The sequence below is a fragment of the Poecilia formosa genome, unplaced genomic scaffold (genome assembly GCF_000485575.1).
Source record: "Poecilia formosa unplaced genomic scaffold, Poecilia_formosa-5.1.2 Scaffold1, whole genome shotgun sequence".
Classification (NCBI taxonomy): domain Eukaryota; kingdom Metazoa; phylum Chordata; class Actinopteri; order Cyprinodontiformes; family Poeciliidae; genus Poecilia; species Poecilia formosa.
The window spans coordinates 2,142,766-2,164,703 of NW_006799940.1; the positions used below are offsets into that span (position 1 = coordinate 2,142,766).

At 37.6% G+C, this 21,938-nt stretch overlaps 1 protein-coding gene across 7 annotated transcripts in view; it reads right to left on the minus strand.

Annotated features, from left to right (window-relative positions):
- lama2 (laminin, alpha 2) overlaps window positions 1–21,938 on the minus strand; it is a 149,835-nt gene that overhangs the window by 43,130 nt on the left and 84,767 nt on the right. For 3 of the 7 annotated variants that reach the window (XM_016668150.1, XM_016668157.1, XM_016668145.1), the window contains exons 22-36: window positions 18,377–18,483; window positions 17,068–17,343; window positions 16,343–16,523; window positions 14,839–14,975; window positions 13,316–13,447; window positions 12,814–12,918; window positions 11,134–11,277; window positions 9,025–9,201; window positions 7,998–8,183; window positions 7,707–7,825; window positions 7,365–7,482; window positions 6,246–6,398; window positions 2,951–3,075; window positions 2,693–2,779; window positions 2,161–2,354 (exon numbers count right to left, since the gene is read on the minus strand). In XM_016668150.1, coding sequence (XP_016523636.1) covers window positions 2,161–2,354; window positions 2,693–2,779; window positions 2,951–3,075; window positions 6,246–6,398; window positions 7,365–7,482; window positions 7,707–7,825; window positions 7,998–8,183; window positions 9,025–9,201; window positions 11,134–11,277; window positions 12,814–12,918; window positions 13,316–13,447; window positions 14,839–14,975; window positions 16,343–16,523; window positions 17,068–17,343; window positions 18,377–18,483 — 2,241 coding nt within the window. The remainder of the gene's footprint in view (window positions 1–2,160; window positions 2,355–2,692; window positions 2,780–2,950; window positions 3,076–6,245; window positions 6,399–7,364; window positions 7,483–7,706; window positions 7,826–7,997; window positions 8,184–9,024; window positions 9,202–11,133; window positions 11,278–12,813; window positions 12,919–13,315; window positions 13,448–14,838; window positions 14,976–16,342; window positions 16,524–17,067; window positions 17,344–18,376; window positions 18,484–21,938) is intronic. The other 4 variants (XM_016668171.1, XM_016668169.1, XM_007542962.2 and 1 more) reach the window with 3 other exon arrangements.

Below are 21,938 nucleotides of genomic sequence, written 5' to 3' on the forward strand. Positions count from 1 at the left end.
GTGTAGAAGTTTAATCTACAACCTTCTACAAGGGAAAGCAGCTTGTCCTACAGGATTAACCTTTTATGAATGCCTGTCTGTGAAACAACGCATGGAAACATGTCTCAGTCCTTCAGTGAACAAGAACATCTTGAAAAAAAACGTGCAAAAAGGCATACTTGAAATGACATTTACTGTACATGTAAACCTCATTAAACCTGAATAATTTGTGATTTTGAGGTGGAGCTGAAACATAATTACATTTAACCTTCACTTGCAAACTTTTCAAGATTATTTTTAACTGCAAATATTATTTAAATTAGTCTATTTCACAAAAGATTTTGACTGCTACTGCACTCTAAATCCACGATGAACACATTGCCATGAGTTTTCAGTCAAAACGGGACACAGGTGCATACTTTTATTTTCCATAAGATACATTATTGTAGACGTGTGTTTACTAGTTTTATTAGACCCCCCTTTATATCCCTCTATAAAGCACTTTGAATTATCTTGTTTGTGAATGTTGCAATACAAATAAGCATTCAAGTGATTGCACTTTTATTTATAGATTTACATTTGTAATGTGATTTATGTTCTTCAGTTAGCATTTGTCTTTTGCTCTCATTGTAAATATACAACTCTTTGTAAATTTAAAATTAAAGCAAATACAGAAGCAGGGGAAAACTAAAACAAATTAAAACCAATATAATTTGATCAATTTTAAGCTGATGTATTAAGCAATAAACTGAGCATGTGATACGTCCTTTATTTTTCCCACTGAAGATAATCTATTAAGGCCTAAATCCCCTTCCAGACATGGGCTTGGGGATACTCATATGTTACACCTGCATCTAATGGATTAATAATTACATTCTGAGCATCTTTTTGTAGGTCGATGGAGGGAAGTTTAATAACACTGCAAACTGCATGACATGACTTGTTAAATTTAAGCTGGATTTCTGCACTTGCTTAGATGTTTACGTTTCTCCCGTTCAGGACAAGTGCTTTGCTGTGCCAGGCAGAATGCAAGAAAAGCCAGAGCAGGGGAAAACACAGAGTGGCATCACTTTTCAAGGAAGCATCAGTTTGACTATCCCCCCATCGTCAGAACCAGGACCTACGATTATGGTTTGGACACAAAGGCGAGCAGCATGGTGTCAGGGTGGCACTGCAGCACTTCCACTTTGTGAGCACATGTTCAATGTCGAAACATGCAAAGATGTGAGTGAGCAATTTCCTTACCGACCTGACAGCAGCGATTTCACACTGGCCTCTGTCTTACGACCTTTTCCTCCATGTTCTCATTCATATGCGCACACTTACTTCCAGACAAGCTAATGGCACTAAATTGGCACCACTATTATGTTCATATTAAGTTTAATTTAGCTCCAAACGACATTGAAATTATTTTCTGAATGACTTGAATCTGACTTCTGCCATGATCTCGTCTCCCATGGCAACTAGAGAAAAGGCCTCCGATTTGAATTTCATTGCCAAAATACAGTAAAAATTACAACATCAGGTGACACGGCACGTGTGTGAGGCACCAGAATGACAGGAGCAGCAGAAAATAAATGAAACAGACCAAGACTGAATATAGGGTTCATGGAGTGTAGAACCTTGAGATGCAAATGGGTTTTATGTATAACTTCTGCAGTTAGAGGCTAATCTGTGTAATGGCTTCAATTTAAAATGCTATTTAAATGGGGTCAGCAGGTTCACACCAACCAGTCATGGGACAAAAAAACCGCTACATTACCAGCGCAAAATATATCACTTCAAAAGCCCAGCAAGACACACAAATGACCTTACATTCTACAGATAAATTGTCTAAAAACATATTTTTATGATCCATAAAATATCCGCTTTTAATTACAGGTTTTTCATTTCACAAATATAGCTTAATTGCATTCATTCATTAATTTTTCTAACGTATAAAAGAACCAAATCATTTATGCTAAGTATATAATCTTATGTAGGGACATGCTGGCTGTTGGTGCTGCAGTTCCCCATTATTCCTATGTATTTGTTTTAAAAGAGTTGCAATCCAACAAGTTAAATTTCAGTCACATTGAAGTTTGTGGTTGTAATACGATAGACTGTCAAAAGTTCAGTTCTTTTGGTGGTACAAGGGAGAAACAACAACTCAAAAAACTCAAGTTAATATGTTAGTCTTACAGATTATCCCAGACGGTCCACACACATGCCGATCCATGCACCGGTCACACAAAATTCCGGATGTCCCAACCCTGCAACGGCACTGGCCCGTGACAGGGTGACATGGTCCTGGTAGCGACCCCCACGAGGAACACTTACACTCCTCACAGCGGCCACCTGGCATCCTTGGGTTACCGTGGTAACCAGTGGCACATCTATAGGAAAAGGACGATCAAGTTTCGGTCAGCTAAAAGTCCTACCAATGGAGAATGTTATCAACCATCCCAAATAATTCCAGGATATATCTGAGAGATTCCTGCACAGCAGTGGGATGCAGCTGTTTTTCTAAATACGTTGGAGCTACTACTATTTGAAGTCAAAATCTTTGCTGTGCACTGTGCTAAGTTTTTTTTTAAGTTCTTTCTTTCTTTCAGACAAATCTGGAACTGAATGACAATCTCAAGTTATGTTTTGGAGCTCCACAACAGTATTATTTCATGAGTTTATCTTAATGCAAAGCTATACATACTACTTTTCTCTACACTAGTCTCACCTTTCACAGTATTTTCCCTCATATCCCTCAGCACAGGAGGTACAGCGGTGGTCACTGAAACCTTCTGCCACACATGTAGGGCTGAAACTAGATTCAGAAAAAAGTAGTTACAAAATAATTAACAGATAAAGAATCAATAGAATGCAGAATACAGATTAACATGTGCACAAAGGGAGTTACTGATGCATTCCGCTTTAAAAATGGGATCATAAGCATGCATCGACCAAAAAAATAAAATAAATAAACCCAAAATATTACTTATTCTCTGGATTGGAAAGGGGGCAGGCACAACGTTTGCAGTCATCTGGAGAACCTCGGACCACACCGTAGAAACCCGGAGCGCAGCGTTCACAGTGATCACCCTCCGTGTTGTCTTGACAGTTCTATCAACATAAATGCAGAAAATGTGTTTTTTGTTTTGAAGACTCCATTTATTCCTCCTCTATCAGAATCCTCTCAGACTTGCAGGTCCTGAAATTTCCATCTTCCACCCAGCATGAGTTTGGTATGTGTGGCAGGTTTTGTAAGGAGGATGTTGATACATTGAATGTAGCTACTAAAAAAAAATAAAAGTTACAAAGTAAAAGTTTATTCTACCTGCACAAGAAAACTCAAGGCATTCATGAAGAAGAAATAAATTGTTTTTACTAGATTGCTTAAAAGAAACCTCCAAAAAAATTGGTACAAGTGCACTCAGATGTCTTGAGAAAAGTTTTTAATGCTTTAAAAATACATAACTATACAAGTGTGGATAATCTTATACTTTCAGCCCCCTTTTTAGGTACATCTGTCCAATAGCTCAATATTAATAGTAAATGAGACAATCACAAGGCTGGAGCTTGATGTGTTGGACATCCAGTGATGCATTAGAGATCACTAAAAGTTCAAACCGAGCATCAGAATGGTTCAGATTTAAAAAGCTAAATGTTGGAGGTACTTCAGAAACGGCTGATTTCCTAGGATTTTCACCAGCACATCAGGTTTACAGGGAATGAAAGAAAGAGAAAATATACAATAAATGTCAGTGAGGTGAATAAAAAAAAGCCTTTCTGTCAAAGAAGAATGGTAAGACTGGTTCAGCAAGGCGAGAAAGCCAAAAAAAAAGAAGAAAAAGAATCACAAGTAAGCAAAAGATTATCTCTGAATGCACAACATGTCAAACATTCAATCAAATAGTCTTCAGAAGCACAAGGCCTCATTGGGTGTAGTGTTTGTCTTCAAAGAACAGAAAACTGAGATTACAACCTGCAAAAGCTCATCAAGTGAGGTAAATCTGCAGCATCTGCACGATATCAAGCAATAGGGAGAAAAATATCTGCAGAATGTCTTAGACATAAATGAATGAAGACTCATGCTAGCAAGACAAACATAAAAAGTAGTCGGTGACTACTTGAGATGGTTAGCCTGGTTCCACTGGCTGATCTGTGGCAAAACCAGGAGAAATAACAAGTAGTAACATACATCTATTATGTCAGTTTGACATCAAAACTTCTCAAACTGGTGTGCTTGGTTTTAGAGTGAGCCATGTAGAGGTTTGACCTGAAATATTTAGCAACATTGTGGCAGAAAGGTGCCTTCAATTCCATTCAAACTGTCTCTAAAACTACTCAAAGACTTCTCTCATTATGAAGAGAGAGAGAGAAGAAAACCAGGACAGGCTGAGCAGTTACATACAGATTCACACATCTAAAAGATAACTGGGAAGTGCCCAGTGTGATTCCAGCTGCCATTAAAGTGCCGAGTATCTCCACGGTGGCGGCAGGGAAATGATTGCCCCTTTCTCTTCACCATGCTCATTTTCTGGGCTTTACTTGGCTTTTTCACAGCTCAACTTTTATCTAGGCGGGGCGGTTTCAGATAAGAGATGCATTTGTCCACATGGTAATGATGCCAAGGCACACCTCTGCATGATGAGGTGCAGTAAAGTAAGACTGTGTGCTGAGCAATCAAGTCGCTGTTACCGCACAGGTGCAATCTTACACACTGGTGTTTAATGTCCTTCTTCAAAAGCAGACAGAAGTAGAACAATTTTCATAACCTGTTGCTGCACAGACAGCCACAACATCAAAATAATATGCAAAGGAATTTTTTTTTACAGCTCGTTTTTAACTTCACTTATAAGCATACAAAATATCATCTTCCATTACCTTTATAGGAACTATGCAAAACTCTAGAAGTACAATAGTTTTCCAGCATATGTGCACAATAAACATAGAAACAAACAAACAATGGTCAGCAATGTAACGAACAAAAACCTCCCACCACACATACACAGGTGAAACAAAACTATTGTAGATTAAGTCCTTTCTCCCTACTGTTCATATCCCAAAGGTCCCATCTAATGTGTTGCACTTGTTTGTTTAAAATGGGAACTTTAGTTGGTACAACAGAAAGTTTTTTTCTTAACGAGGCAAGTCATTTCCATTACCTTCCTCAATTTCTCGTTACTGCTAATTACCACAGAAACAAACTCGTTTAGCGTTTTCAATTTAGCCTGCTCGGTTAGAAAATGCTAATGGCGCCGTTATGGAAAACGAGGTAGAAATGGGCAAGGAAAAAAAATGGCTGGGAGGCAAAGTGAGACCGAAATTAAACAGGAGGGAGGGAAGACGCAGAAAGAGAGAAACAAATTGTTACATGTCGAGAAATTAGGCACGAGTGAGACAGAATGAGACACAAGGTAAAGTGCGTTTGTGAATAGGAAAAAGGACATACAAGTAGATGATAGAGAGAAAAAGGGTGAATGAACACGCAAAAGGTAAGAGGTGGAACCTTTAAAGACAAATATTTGAAACATTTAATGTGTCAAAAGCAAAATTAAACGAATGGGAAAGTAGGCCAACTAAACACAATTGACGAGGCAGGAAAAAAAAAAGACATTAAAACGATGTCTTCAAATTGCGCTGGCAATTTGAAGCATTGCCAGTGCTTCAAATGTGAATATTTTCAAGTGACCAGTAGAACCAATTTAACTTTTTTCATTAGTGAAGAAGATATTTGCATTCTGGTTTTACAGACTAAAACACAATTTTTAGTTTTGAATAATACAAGAGAACTGATTTACAAGGAGAATTTCTAACTTAGGCTGGAGGTTAAATACTGTTTAGAAGGTATAAAAATATGTTTACAAAATATGTTGTTTCTGATATTCAAGGTCATTCTACCTTATTCCCCTCTGACCTTAAATATTACCCAACAAACTTCTGATCACTGGATATTTGATCTGTTTCTGACCGTTCTCTGATAAACCCGAGAGGCGAGTGTGCTTGAACATCCCAGCATATCAGCAGTTCTACAATTTGATCTTACACACACTCATCCATCTTTTACTACAATGAACATATGTTAAAATAAATCATATATATATGGGGAAAAAGCTGCACAAAATATGAGTTAGCCAGGTGGTAGTTAATTATTGCCAGGCTAATTACAGTACCTGACATCCCCCTTAATACACTTTCTCATTACGCTTGTTTCTCTGAAAACTACTCAACATATGGCTCTGTGATGGGCTCCAGCATCAGAGTGCTCACACATGTACATGCTCATTTACCTGGCATATGGATGTCTCAGGGTCACAAGTGGAGGAATGCCCACTGCACTGACACTGGACACAGCTGCCCATGCCGGCAGCTGTTGGCAGCCTGGACGCTGGAACAGAAACCGGCGACCCGGCGCGGAGCCGATAGAAACCTGCAGCACACTCCTGCTCCGAGGTGGGGCGAAAGGAAAACATTTAGAAATACTTCATAAAAGCAGCTTTCATAATAAGACTGATATTAGAATACATCACTAAACAGATGCGTCCAGGGACTCCGGCAATAATCACACGCTTACTTCCCTAGGCAACAGTTGACTGCTTTCTCTCTGTCTCTCTCACATACACACAATTAAGAGTTATACACCTCAGTAAGTTTTGGACAAAGACACAGACGTATAGATCCGTGCATGTTCATACGCACATAGACTTGCAAGGTAACTCTCTACTCCTCTCCCTCTCCTGTTCAGCAATAATTAATGGAGTCCATTTAAAGAGCCATCTGTTCCCTCTGCAAGCACTAAATGCCCGTTTAAAAATACTTTATTAGCAACGACGGCAGCTACAAATAGCACAGCCATCTGTCTGGCAAGCCTGCACGACCTGAGCATTTTAAATTTTAGCTGCAGTTTGGTTGTTGGTTTCTATTTGTACCTTCAAAGTTACATAAACATAGATCACAAAGCATTTTAGTCGCCAAGTAGGAGAATGCAATGGGGAAAAAAAAAAGTTTTGGAGATCAATACTCAATCCTAGTAAACATTTGGGGACTTCTATCCAAAGTTAAGCAGATGTTTAGAGTCTATATATTGGAATCTCTCACCATAGACTCGCAATTAAATCAAATATTAAGACTGCTGAAAGTGGTTTAAAAAGAGCTGGAAGGAAATCATGCCTGAGCAAAAGAGTTACTCAAAAGATTAAACCCGTCGAGGTTGAATTATACCAAATGCAATGAAATATGTTGATTCAATCACAGAAATCTTCTCGTCATACTCTGGCAGTTACAACAAAATAAGAAGATCCCATTTAGATTAGATAAGTCTCAAACTGTTTCAACAATGACCAACATCTGATGACAGAGGGCCCATAAAATACTTGCTATTTGCAGTGAGTCTTTACATGTGTGCATACCTCACAGGAAAGCCCAGAGTATCCGGTTGGACAGTCACATTTTTCTATCTGATGGGCTTTCTCGTTTTGCTCCGCCGGCGTTCCTTCCTCTGCTACTGTTAAGCTGATCTCTGAAATACTGAAAGGAAGAAGTCACAAAACATGTTAGACATTAGAAATCTGATTTCCAGTTTTGTTTTTCATAATTGCTTACATATAAATTCCAGGAGAGTTATAGTTTTATATCTGACAAAAGGTAAAATGTTACCTATAATTTTTATAATTCCACATCTGTTAATGAGAAACTCCTAATAGACATCTATGAAGGTATGCGTTTGTGTTTATTTATTTATTTTTTTTTACCGGCTATGTCTCATCAGATTGCCATGTGAAGCCTTAATCAGGATGTAGTCCACATAGAACAAAACGTCCATGAAGTCCTCTCGACTCACAGACCGGCCATCTGCGTACCTCCATTCATGCTTCACACAGAGATAAAATGTGGGGAGAAATTGTTTTCTCTCTGCAGTCTTGAGGTGTAACATGTACAGTTTGTATTATACGACGTTTGGTGAAAATAGACGGTACTTTCTGAAAGCCTTTGTATTCTTAAAAACATGAGACTCCAACGACACTTCGTTCTCCGTACCGTACCTCTGTCATGTCGATCTCGTGACGGGTGAGCTGACCGATCTGAAGTCCTGGGATGTGCCGTGTTATTATGATGTTGTGGTTTGGACCACCTTTAATAATGACTTGAGGCTCGTACGATGAAGGGCCGGTTTCGTCTCTGGCCTCGTAGTACACAGCGTATTTCAGTTGTCCTCCGTAGGCTGTGATCTGAACAAGACAAAATATGTTTCCCCTCAGTAGATCCACAAACACTTTGCTGGAGACAAACTTTTAAGCCTATTAACAACAGTTATCCATTTCCTCCCTCCCCCCAAAACAATCTGTTTCCTTCTACATTGACAATATGTGTGGAGGGAGATGAGTAAATTTGATCCACATTTTATGCTCCTCTACTGACTTGTTATTGTTGAAACTGGTTAGCAAGTTTTAATAGTTATAATAATACACTGTTTTTCCTTCTGAGTATTATTTTCATAAACTGACCAAACTCATTATGCTCGTTATTAGTTTTTAACGCCCCTAAATGATCTTTTTCACATACTACAGTGAAGCTGCTTTAGCATCAGCAGTTCCCCGTCTGCGTCATGTGACCAGCTGAATCATTAAATCATAAAAAAAACGAGTAAATACGCAACCATTAACCTACCACACACCACTCTATGTGAAAACATTGCCAGTAGGTGCAAGATGCAAGTTTTTAAAGAGTGTGAAAAGAGAGAAATCTTTAAGAACTAAATGCTGTTGGGCAGAAACTCCAGTTAGGACAAAACATCTGTTGTTGCTAATAAACTGACAGTGGGATGCAATCACTGAACTTATTATTTTACTGCAGTTTTTTTTTCCTTTTACTGTACTTGAACAGTTCAAACATTCCCATGACACTAATATACTTAACAAAGAACTGGACTGCATCCTAAATAACTCAGATAGGCATTTTGAAAAGAAAATCTTGATTGCAACGTACTTAACCGTCATTGTATCGTCTGATTACCATCAGAGTTACCAAATGAATATTTCATATGGTACATTTCAAAGCACAAGCTCTTACCATAGAGCCTGTGAACTGCTCCGGCAGTTTCCAGTAGTACGGTTCAGACAGAGTTGTTGTGACCACTTCTGCGTGAGCCAGTATCTCTGGGTGCTGGAAGCTCACTCCCGCCCTCTTCTCCACAGTGTTGGATTTGTCCACCAGGGGGAGCACTGTCTGCTCTGGCCTCAGTGTCAACTGGAATACAAGAAAACCAGTAGATGCATAATTAAGTCCATGGACTTGAAGTCTTGATATTTTACAGCTGTAGAGTGAAAATAATGATTTTTGTTCACACACAGTACCAACTCATTAGTGAAATGACACTTAATGAATCGTCACAATTCCATTTGAAAAACTAAATCTTTTGTTACACTAGAGTCAGTTCACAAGAAAAGAGTCACTTTTTAACCACTGGGTTATTTCTTGGTAATAAAATGTTTATATTAAAACATATTATAATTAAAACTAATGATCATTAACCGTGGTTTACTGAAAAAACCAATGTACTTTTCACATTTCACTCAGTGACGTTCTATTTGCATCAGTAGTTAAAGTAAGGCAGTAAGGAAGCATTTCTCTCTTGAGTATAATTTAAAACTCATTGTGTCAACTTTTCTCATGCGGTTTGATATATGACTTTCATTTGAGTTATTTGCATTTGGAGAAATAATAAACAACCAACCCTCCTTTTTTTTCCAATCTCGCTTTTGAATTTTTATGTGTTGATATTTCAATATTGCTTGAATAACAGACTTTATTATTGACTGGGGGTTGTGGTTGAGTTGACCAATTTAAAAATAGATCCCTCTTGTTCATGTGAAAAGAAGAAGGAAAAAAAAAGACCAAAACCGAATGCAAGTAGCTTTAGCTACAGTAAACTTCAGGACATATATCGTCTTGTAAAACTGGCATTTAAGCTTTAATGGACATTGTGTGGTTTGTTGTTCCATCTGTTTGAGTTTGGCTGATGTGTCATCTGTCATAGAGATGTGTTGCAGCACTCAAAACTGAATTTTTCTTTTAAATTCATAATGATTGATTATGCAATGTGGGGGGAAAAAATCACGTCAGAGTGAGAATTTGTATGAGATATATGAGATTGGATTTAAAATAAAATGTATCCAGGCAACTGATAAATGGTTTTCTAAATGGTTTTTTGTAAAAAATGTTTAACAACCTTTTGCTGCAATTAAAGTCCAGGACATTTCTCCAACTGAGAAATTTATTTTTGCCAAATTTTCTTCACTTAACTTGTGAAGACATTTGGTTTCAGTAGATTTTATTAAAGGGTATGAGTATAAGAGGGTGAATATATCAATGTCACTCTTAAAATAAAACAATATTTGGAGAATTCAACCTTTTCAAACTATTTTACAATTAGCGTTGCTGATCAGGATTTCAGTGTTTTATTCCTTCTTGATTATGTGGAAAATGTTTTGATATTCATGCGTTTCTTTTCATTAATCTTTATGTTATCCTGTGTAGTGCAAGTTTCAGTGTAAATGTGACCTTTGTGTGGAATGTGTGGGGTGAGCACTTGCATTTCCCACTTCACTTAGTGTAATCTCACGATTCAGTGGTTCAGAGAAAATCTCCCTCTTCCCAATAAACTTCGCATTTTTATGTATTTCTCTGACCAGTTTTCCCTCCTTGAATCCTGCTCTTGTCAACTTTAAATTAATCCCGGTTGATTCAATAAAGCCTCCACATCCCAAAATTGTAACCAGACAGTTTATAGCAGCAACTAGTTCTTTCTAAACATGCCTAGCCTCATCAAATGTAAACATGTTACTGATATTTAAATTTGTCATATTCCTCTGTAATTTCACAAACTTACATTTTGACCAACATTTTTACTTCCTGTCAGATAAAAATTATTATAAGAACTGAACAACTTAGATTTCTCGTGTATCCACAGACAAACATAAGACTGAGCATTCTCCAGACCTGAATCCTTAAAAAAAATTAACATATTTTTCTCCCAAGAATAGCACTGTGCATTTCTTATAACTGTAATTATGTCACTGGATTTTTATTATATTTTTTTGTAATTTTCAAAAGGAAAATTATTCAATGATGTCTAAAGTATTGCTTAGTTTTGCTAATTTTAAAAGTCCCGTTACTCACCCACATCCTTATAAGTCCTTGTGCCTCCATGCATGAGTGAGTCAGTCCATAGCAGTAGCACTTGCTGCAGCCAAGCGGATTTTTTACAGATAAGCCAAACATATCTGTTTTACAGCGATCACAGTTGTGCCCTTCCACATTTTGCTGAATTAAGAGAGAAAAGGAAGCAAATTACATTTTTTTTATAAATACTTTTGAGCACCTTCTTTGTATTTGCCTTTAAAAACAGACATTTTTATTTTAAGTTTAGTCATCTGTTGATTTTGCCAATACCTGTCCAGCTGAAATCAAATGTAATATTACTTACATATAAAGAATCTATAACCATTTTAGTTACAGAGTGAATAAATGAAAACAGGTCAAAGTCAATGTTTTGAGGTGACTACCACAAAACCCTGATATCAGTCCCATAGAAAATTTGCCGCGGCTCTATGTACTGCCAGATCAACAGCCTTCAACATAAAAGCTGCATCATATGAGTCTGAATGAATGTATCCGTCATGCCTGCTGCTAGCATGTGCTTGTTCGACATGAAAATTAGCTCTTTCTTCCTTGATTTCCAATTTTGACTTCCAATGATTCATTCCTGCTAAAGAGCCCCCTGGTGGTTGAAGAAAAATCCACAGAAAAGCTGCGCCGGGCAACAAGCCGCCTGGTTCAAAGCGAGGGGAAAAAGTGATGGCTTATATTCTGAAAAATACGGTAATTTGAAAAAATATATATAAAAAAAACAATTTGTGTTGATTTTACTACTAGTATTTAGTGAAAAAAGTATCTAAAACCTGTTATCCTGATTCTCTTAAAACAGAACAGTCATTGGCCTGACTTAAAATAGTGATGAGTAAGCAGGTTCTTACTGGTTTCAGTAACAACCTATTGCAGGATAGCTGCATATTTTAGCATAAAATTTTGTTTATGTAGATTATGATTTTTGCAAAAGAAATGGGAAAAAAAAATCCTTACTTGGATTATCAAAACAGTTTCAAATATGTGATGAAACTCAAGTGCACTGCTTGGTTTCATGATGAGGTTCAGACAGCCAACCAAGATTAAAAATACTAACAGATTAACAAGAAGACATGTGACAAATGAGTGACAAGTTGTCCAACTTGTGTCTCTTAAGAAAGATGATAACACAAATTACCTGACATCTCATTAAAGGTTATGAATTTGACGCGCATTAATAGAGAAAAAGGCAAACACAAAAAGCTAAGCTTGTTTCTGTAAGGCATAATGTGATGCCTGGGATCAATACTGTCATCTGTCTGAGAAATCTTTAGATAATCCACGCAGGCCTTGATTTTATCCAAGATTGAAGCTTGTCGCAGTGAGAAAGATGATTCATAAAGTGCTCTGCATGTTTTATCCTTGTACATAGTTGGTGAATATCTACATATAGTCTGAGAATTAAGGTTTCAAGATGAGCAAGAGTAAATATCACCCAAAGGAAATGGGAAGAACAGTAACATCTTCTATCTATTGACAGGGACACTAATAATTTTAATGAAAGTGAAAAATCCATTAAACATGATTGAGAAAACTCCCATACCCCATCTTCTATTTCTGTAAATTGAAGCCAGGCAGAGTACAGCAGTATGACATCATTCGAGAAAAGAAACAGAATGATTACATGAGCTGAAACGGAGGTGACCAAAACAGGCATGGATTTATGAGCTTTACCTTGCAGTTACATTTTCCTGTTCGGTCTGCACAGCCACACACTCCTCTCTCCATGTCACAGGTCTGGCTGTCCGATCCTGCGACGCTGCACTCGCACTGGATGCACTGTGGGAAATGTGAATACAAACAATCTGGGGGCTCTGATGATGGAACAAGCTTAGCAGTGAGATAACTAGGTACCGGGTTAGCTTTCCGATTCACCTGATTAAACTTCATGTTGACAGAAATGTTATCTTTATGCTCTTTAATTAATTTGTGCAGTTATGAGGTGCTCCAAAGATGCGACTTATCCACTCGGTTTACAAGAAATGATGCCTACTTTTTAATCCTGCTCTAATTTTAATTTCGGCTTTTTTAAATGTGTTGCTAAATAAGTATGAAATCCCTGCAAATATTCCACAGCAGGGTTGTGTTTCCAAAAATCTACATCAAAGTGCATGTTTTTCTTGAAAACATGCACTCTACAGTAGCACCAGTGCATTAAACATGTTTGACCTCTTACCTGAGGGAAGTCTCTGTACCCGATTTTACATTCATCGCATTTCTCTCCTCTGAAGGAATCGCGACAGGAGCAGCAGCCTGTGTTGGCGTTGCACTGCTGGGTCAGCGAGCCGATCACATTGCATCCACACTCCTTTTTTCCAAAACAAGAACACATGTAAACATTTTGTGCGATAAAAATGACCAAATATCTCAATAAGTGAAACTACATTGAAGTCTCAAGACCTTTGTGGTAAAAAAAATTCACTCAAAAAGGTAAATAAGTAAACTTGTATAAAATATAATAACACATTTATTATAAATAGAACTTGAAAGATTATTTAAACATTATTTCCTTATTGTATGAAGATGAAACGGTTTATAAATTGAAGAATCCTGGATGTGCACAAAGCAGATAAACTGTAGAACTTTAAGACATTTACTTTTCCATTATGATTTTCTGTATTTTGTAGAAATTTCAGTACAGTCTCCAGCTTCGAAGATGCGTATTTCTTTGTTTGACATTGCTTTGATGGTCTGTCATTTGTTGAGTCATTCCAAACCTCGTATAAAACCCTGATTGATTTCTTTGAAATAATCTGCTGCTAAGGGCCACAGTGCTTTTATTGCCAGGCCTCTAATGTCTACGAGTCTTTTGCTACAATTAAAGGTTTGCTTTTCTAGCTGCTTTGAGGCATGTAATAATCTTTTGGAGAGAAAATTACTCTTTAATTTTAGACAAAAAGTTGTACCAAGAAAACAACTTGTGGACCTAAAGAAAGGCGGTTTGCAAAGGTTTTTTTCAGAGAAGTGGTAAATGGACAAGAAAAAAAAAAGAGAAAGAGATTAGTCTTTTTATAGTCATATCACTGGCAAGAAATAAAGAGCCTAAAGTATAATTATTACATTTTTATGAACTTTGTATTTCTAATTTGTTTATTTAAGAAAGATTCAAATTAGGCGGATTTCGTCAATTTGCATTAACGGTAAGTTATTCATGCTCAAAACGAGGACAGGTCCAAGGCAGGAAATGTATTAAGAGTCAGATTCAGTTTCAAACAATACAATGACGTCAACAAGATTAGAATAGTGTGTCAGTAATTACCATGAGATAGTTGTTTTCTTGTCCTAAATAGATACATCACTGACGCATGACATACAATCCATAAGATGACATAATTGGTTTGTTACTCCATTGATGCACTTCATTATCAATTAAGACAATGTTCTGAACAATATGCACCCAGAGAGCCATGCTCCGTGTAAATCCCGGTGTAAGAACAGATAAGTCAGCCGGAGTCCCTTATCTGCTGAAGGCCCCTTCCTGTCCGCTCTGATCCAGTTGGGTGTATTAATTTAAAATACTTGATCACAAGCTGGTTTCTCACGCATTTTTTGTTCCATTTTCACTTAGAAAAGGATTCACACACCAGTAAGATAAAGATATTTGTATTTGCACAATTACTTTTTATATATCCTATAAAGTTTCATCCAACACATTCTCCCCTCCCCCCAAAGTTATTCTTTCAAACAAAACTGTCTCACCTTACATCCAGTTGTGATGTCGTGGCCCCAGTGGTTGGGCGCACAACGGTCACACCTCTCACCAATTGTGTTGGGAGGACAGATGCACTGTCCGGTATTCGCATCACAGTTGTTTCCCACATGACTGCACTGGCAAGCTGTGGGAGGGAAGGACAACAGCAGACGTATCAGTGAGGATTTGAAAAGACGAATGTGAGGGACTCTGGAGAAGTCACAAAAAGTTTTTTTTTTCTTTTTTTTTTATATCAGGGCTCCAGTTTATTCATGCAACAAGTTTACTGTATTACTTCCATCAAATTCAACAATATTGCAGTTTATCTTTCAAGATCAGAGAAGCTGCCATTCACCCACTGATTGGGTAAGTGGAAACAGCTGTCCTAATTAACAATAAGAAACAGGTGTGATGACTGGCAAGCTGGGAAGCTGCATGAATGAAAACTTAACTGAAAAGCAAAAATGTCAAAGATGAAATAACTGATACATGGACTGCAAAAAATAACATTTATCACCTATTCTAACATTATTGCCCATTTCTCTGGACTACTTGCGTTTTTTTCATTTTACAGTCTTCCTGTTTTGCTTTAAAAACAACACAAAGCAGAAAAACAATCATCTTTGTTGTAAGGCAGTGGTTTACCTTCATGAAGTGGTTTACACAAAGTCTGACAGCTCAGACTGAGCGTTTTGTAGCAGCTCATGAGGCGCTCTTCATTTCACCCTAAGACTGGTAATGTTTGGATTAAGTTGAATGTAATTTTGCCTTTCATTAAGCTAAAGGAACAACACAATTATATTAGTTTTACTCAGAACTGACTTTCTTCATTAATCCCAATAAAATACGATGACCAGGAATTTCTATTACTGATGTACATTTTATTGTTATTTTTTAAGGCTACATACTGTAATGACAGCCATGTTTAATCACCTGAAACAAACTGAACCAGACATTTGATATGTTCACTTCTAAATGAACATATCAAATGTTCAAACTCTGTGCAAACTTGAATATTTTGGGAACAAATTGCTCAGAAACATGTATTGTATTACTGCAGCATTAGTGATGCAACAATCATCATATGTACATTTTTAATTAAAATCACATTTTCTACTCCATTCTATTTTTACAAATTATACTCCAAGATTTTCTCTGCCGTTTTAACTCCAAGGGACGAATTTTATCTTCACATAAAATACAAGTTTAAGGTTTGATGATTGGGTGACGATGACAAGATGTCCAACACTACAATAGTATTTTTAAGGTAGATGATAGATTGGGAGGATGATTTTAGTTTGTCTTGCTATGTAGAGGCTTTCTATAAATGAAAGCCTTGCATAGTCAAAATTTGGATTTAAGATAACTTCTACAAACTTTAAAGCAATGTTGAAAGAATATCATCATAAAAATCAATTCACGGAAGGTAATATTTTTGTGGGTAAACACAACAACAACAACAAATATTTTTACTCTTTTTTTTTTGGAAGATTACTCAAGTTTTCATCTTACGTGTGCAGCCACCCTCCTGGAAGTTGAAGAATCCTCTTGAGCATCGGTCACATTTAGGCCCAGTGACGCCAGGCTGACAGCGACACTGACCCGTTTCGTCACAGTCAAATGACTTTGAGCCGAATGAGTTGCAGTGACACGGGATACACACCCCGCCTGTCGTAACGCCGTGAGTTTGAGGCTGGGGAAAAAGAAGTGCACAATCTTAAACAGCTAACTGAGAAGTAGTAAAAAAATAAGGGAAAAAGAAAAAAAAAAAAAAGGTTTGAGGTTGAAAGCAAAACAGGCAAAACGTAGCAAAGAAAAATTCTTTCAGAGAAGTAAACAAGTTCACTTGATATGGAAGACATTTTTAAACACATGTGTAAAGAATAAGTTAAAAAGCTAAAATATGCTAATTTTACACTCTTAACATGTGCTTTCTTGTCTTCCATCTCCATACCGAAGTGGCTTTAGCAATTAAAACAACAAAGCAAACCGCTGGTTAAGATTGTTCAAGGAACAGAAACACTAACACCACACGGCACACGGAAAGATGCTGTTTAAGCTACTAGAAATCAGGAAGCGTTCATTACCATCAAGTCACACATTTATTAAAAATAATGCTTTTTACCACAAGATTAGTCCACATATTTCTACAGCTCATTTTTCCACACAAGTTAAAAACTGAAACACCCATGCTGCTTCAAACACATCCACTGCCATCCACATTCAGGGTGTGTTACCCCTGTCTGAGGTCTGTACGCTCCCCTGGGACAACCCCCTGTTGTGCGGGAGGTTCCCCCCCACCTCTGCTGCACAGTTTCCAGGGGAACACGCTCTACGGGGCGCCGTGTCTCCCGCCTCTCGTAATCTAGGCGACGAAGGTCACAGCGTCGGCCCATGAAGCCGGGGCGGCAGATGCAGCGGCCCTCTGTGTCGCAGCGCTGAGAGATGGAGCCATAAGGACTGCAGCGACAGGGCATACACTCCTGCAGCTCAGCATCCCACCAGCAGTTAGGCTGGACCAATCAAAAGCCAGTTTGATGGATGGAAGGTGGGCAAAGGATTGACGACAATAAGCGAGGAGTCAAAGTAAAATCAAGAGAGTGAAGTGAGGATTACCTAAAGAGAATTAAATAGTAAAAGCAGCACAATTTCCACAGCACCCATCATAGAAACAGCAAAAACTACAGCAGAAATATCTACAAAGGTTTGTGTCTGAGGCTGTTAAAGTAAGAAGTCGGTGATGGTAAAACTGTGTAGATACAACAGCAAAACAATTACAAACATCTGTTTCCGTGACTAAATATCTAGTGCTTTGCAGAAAAAAAGAAAGAAAAACAACTAAAAAATAAATTTATGCAGGATTACTTGCAGTTTCAAATAGTGAGAAGGTGATTGTACTTTTTTTTTTGATAAGTGAACTCCATTCCTAAGCACCACCAGATGATGGTAACAACTCTCTTTAGTGCAACCACCATTACTAACAGAAGACTAATGAACGATGGGCTTCCAGATGAACCAAAGAAATGTTGAAAGCAATTAAAAATAAATTATTTTCTGTGAAATGTTGATGCATTCTTTGGTTTGTTCAAGCAACAGTCCAGTCTGAGTGAGACTGGCAGCAGATAAAAAGACAGCTGATGGGAGAGAAGCAAAGTCGATCTATTTTAATCCTCTTGAGCTTTCAGTCTGTCTGTTGGAACATACTGGGCTTGAAACTTTTGGCCGCCTTTTGAAAACTTGGGAATTAAGGTAAGCAACCACATTTTGCTATATTAAGAATGCTACTCAAACTAATTATGGAAATTGCTAACACAGAATGCTACAGAACTGTCAAGCTCGTTATTACTTTTGAAAATAGTGAAACCTCGTTTTACAGAAATTCCTCTCACACAGAGACTTGTGACCTCTGGTTTAAATAATTAATGGTTGTTCAAAGGAGAAATGCTAGAAAAATATTTTGAATGCTGTTTTGTATCCACAACTATGATCAGTGCATCTCTTTCCCAATGCATTGGTCAAGTAAATATAAGAAATACGAAAGCTTACCATGCACTTATCGCACTGCCGTCCAATCACATGTTCTCGGCATTGGCACTGACCATTCTCCTTGTTGCAAACTTCTGATACTGAACCATTGGTGTGGCACTGACAGGCTGCAAATGAAAGAGAAAATATATATATATGAATATTAAACAGCAACATAAGTTCTGGGCTGATTCCTCTCACAGTATTAAGGGTTCCACATTCTTCATATGAAGTGCTGAAATCGGCTCTTACTGACGCAGAAGCGTTTTGAAAATTGCATCATTTTGTCCGTAGAAAGGCATTTGCCTCCTGATGGAGCCTGATGGAAATCGCAACAGCCTTTTCCATGGAGGAGGCCGTCTGCAGAAAAGTATGGTGCTCTCTCTGTCTCCGTCAAAGCAAAACAGAGGATGCGTCCGAGAAGTATGTGGGAGCCTTTGGCTTTGGTTTTTCCCAGTGCAGACAAAGTGTAGGCATAGTATAACAGAAGGTTTAGTCACATTATTAGTGCTGTAACATTTGAGTAACACTGGAGTAGATTCAGTAGAGGTGGCACATGCTGTATGTATTGGTTTTATCTCTAGCAATGAGAAAAATATTGATGTTAACATTTGCCTCAATACAATCAATTGTCTACAGAATCCATGAATCTTTAGTTCTAATTCCAAAATCTCTTAAAAGCTGTTTTTACCAAAACATTTTTGACCATTTTGGAAGTAAATAGCCTAAATATTACATGCATTTACTAATACACATGCAGACAATATTTTTCTGTTCCTTTGCTGTCCCCCTGTATTTTATTATCACTTCTTGGGTGAAGAATTAAAAATAACATTGACTTGAAACCAAATAGGCTTAATCAACAAAAGAGTCATGGAAGGTTATGCAGAAGAAGGCTAATAAAGTAAGACTTATTTGTTAAGATGTAGAATGTAAGGCAGATGCACAACAAGCACCTATCTTTGTTAACCTGCCAGATGGTTTATTACTAAATAACAGAACAAAATGTTTTCCAAGCTGAAAAAAATCTTGAGAGCAAACACTGAAAATAAATGTATAACACAAGAGAAAGTCACATTTTATCCCACAACAAGGCTTACAATATAGCGACTCACAATAGAGTCCAGATGGTGCTTAAAAGGTGGCGCTGGGGAGTGTAAGACACATAGACCAGCATCTACCTGCACTTTTTGCTGCATATGTTTGTGTTTATGTGCACACATGTATACCTTTTCATCAATGATGAATAGGTACACATGCGTGGGAGGGCATGCGTGTCCTTGGGAAGACTGTATTTGTGTTTCTGGGCATCGGTATGTATTTGCAGACATTTGTGGCGAGCTAACGCTTTTCTTTCCAAACACACAATCACATTCGTCCTTCTGCCTGCTCTTCATTTAAGATGAAGCAACAGCAGGAGGCACAACAGACTAGTACCCATGTGTGTCCTTGCTGTGTGATATGGTGTGTGGCACGAATTTTATTACAAAGTGTATACATAGTGTTCTTTTGTGTGTGCCTGTGTGTGTGTACTCATCTATGCTTTTAATGGCTTTTGCAGCAGATGGGAGCTGTGATGTTGGAGCTTTTAATTGTGTATCTGAGGGGTTGATTGGCGTATGTAGGTGTGATTTTTCATCAGCTGGGATTTAAGCTCAAAGTTTGAAAAAACAAGAAGTCATGCAGAGTATGATAATTAGACTTTACGACGAAGACTGTGTGGGAATGTGTCTTGGTACTCTAAAACTTGTAAAATTACAAATTAAATGGGCGACAATGGAAGTGAATTTCATGCAGCACTGTTCCAGAGACATGAGAGTCCTCTAATGGCTGCAATCGACTGAATGTTATGTTTAGTGCTGTCACTCTTTACCAGGTCTTTAGTTCTCCCTTGACACAAGATAAAAACTAAAGTTCCTTCTCCATTGTAATGTCTCACCTGTAGTGGTTAATGTCTGGTTTGGCTCTAGCCAAGTCGTGTGTGTTTCCATTAGCAGTGTGTTCCTCACTATTGTCCGTGTGAATATGGGCAAGTCATTTACGGAGGCACTCAGCAGTGGAGGACCATGAGGTTGTGGTTTTGATGGACTCAAACTCAGTGTTTTATTTTTTCTTAAAGACAAACAGTCAGAAATGTCAAGTAGTTAAGGTTAAACCACCAAATGATGTTAAATCTCTACTTTCACCTGGGTGCCACCTTGGCTGACTCAAATAAAACCCAGAAATTTAGTTTTGTCTTACAGAAATTCATTGCTGGCCCACATCTGTTCTGGTCAGACAAATCTGACCAGAACAGACTTTGTTAAAACCGGTCAAGCCCGTGGAGAATGGGCTTTACTTCTCTCTCCATGACCTACAAAACCACTTTCAGTCTGGATACAATCAGGCCTCTTCTCCACTCTTACGCTGCATTCACACTATTTTCTGTGAATTCTGGGGTTTTGAAAAGTTTGTTGAGGTGGTCTCAATGTGAGGAGATGAAGGAGATTTTGTGGAACAACTAGTCCTGCCATACTGCATCTTTAAAGTGAGTTTTTGATGAGTGTGAATGATGGGTACTGGATCAAGGATGTGGAACTGACAACGTTCTGCTGCATCATGACAAGGTACATAACTTCTGATGGGATCTTGTTTTGATGTAAATATTTGCTTCCTGACTCCGCTTGTCCTTTCATGTGGTCTTATAATTATTAGTCAAATTAATCAGAGAGCACAAACTGTAAATTTCACTTTCAGCTTTAAGCATCTGGCATGCCATGACAGAGAATCTTAATTACTATAAGGTAGTTTGAGATTAAGTAATATTAATATTGGAACATAGCAGCAAAATGTTTGAGTGTTGCATTAGTATGTATGTGCAGGATTAGATATGCAGGATGCATGGTGTGTGCAAACTGTGGTGGAATTTGACATGTAGATATATTGAAATAATGCTGATCATTTGTGTATGCTACACTGTCAACTGGACTGAAGATATTCTTATTCAAATGTACTTTTTCATATTTTTTTTATATTATGGTATTATTTTCATTGGGGTTTTTTTACATGCAGTGTTGAATTAATTAACAAAAATGTGATCTCAAACAAACCGAGTTTTAGATAAGTCATGTTTTATTATTTCAACCTTTTCATGCATGAATTACGATCCTTTGTGTCAGGATTTTTTTCATTTTTTTTATTTTCTTAAGGCATAAAAAAGGTAAGAAAATTTTTTTTGTAAAAAAAATAAAAAATAAAACATATTTTGTTTTTAGGTGATTAATTGTAATTTTCTCCAAGTACAAAGTTGTTCTTTGAAAAATATATCAGTAGTATTGTTCTTTAGGGGTTATCTAATGTCACAATATTTTTTTTACCTGCAAGAGTCGTCTGCAGTAGAAAGAGGGACCGGGTCGTTTGTCGGCCATATTGGAGTTAACAAAAATAATTTCTTGCATTTGCAGCTGATGGCCATTAGTTGATAGTGTATTTCATGATGCATTAGTGTCCACTTCAGTGGTCTGCGTGCATTTATAACATAAAAATCCACAAGAAGCACAAGAAAATAGCTTTTAGACAGCTGTCCACTGTAGTGACCATTATG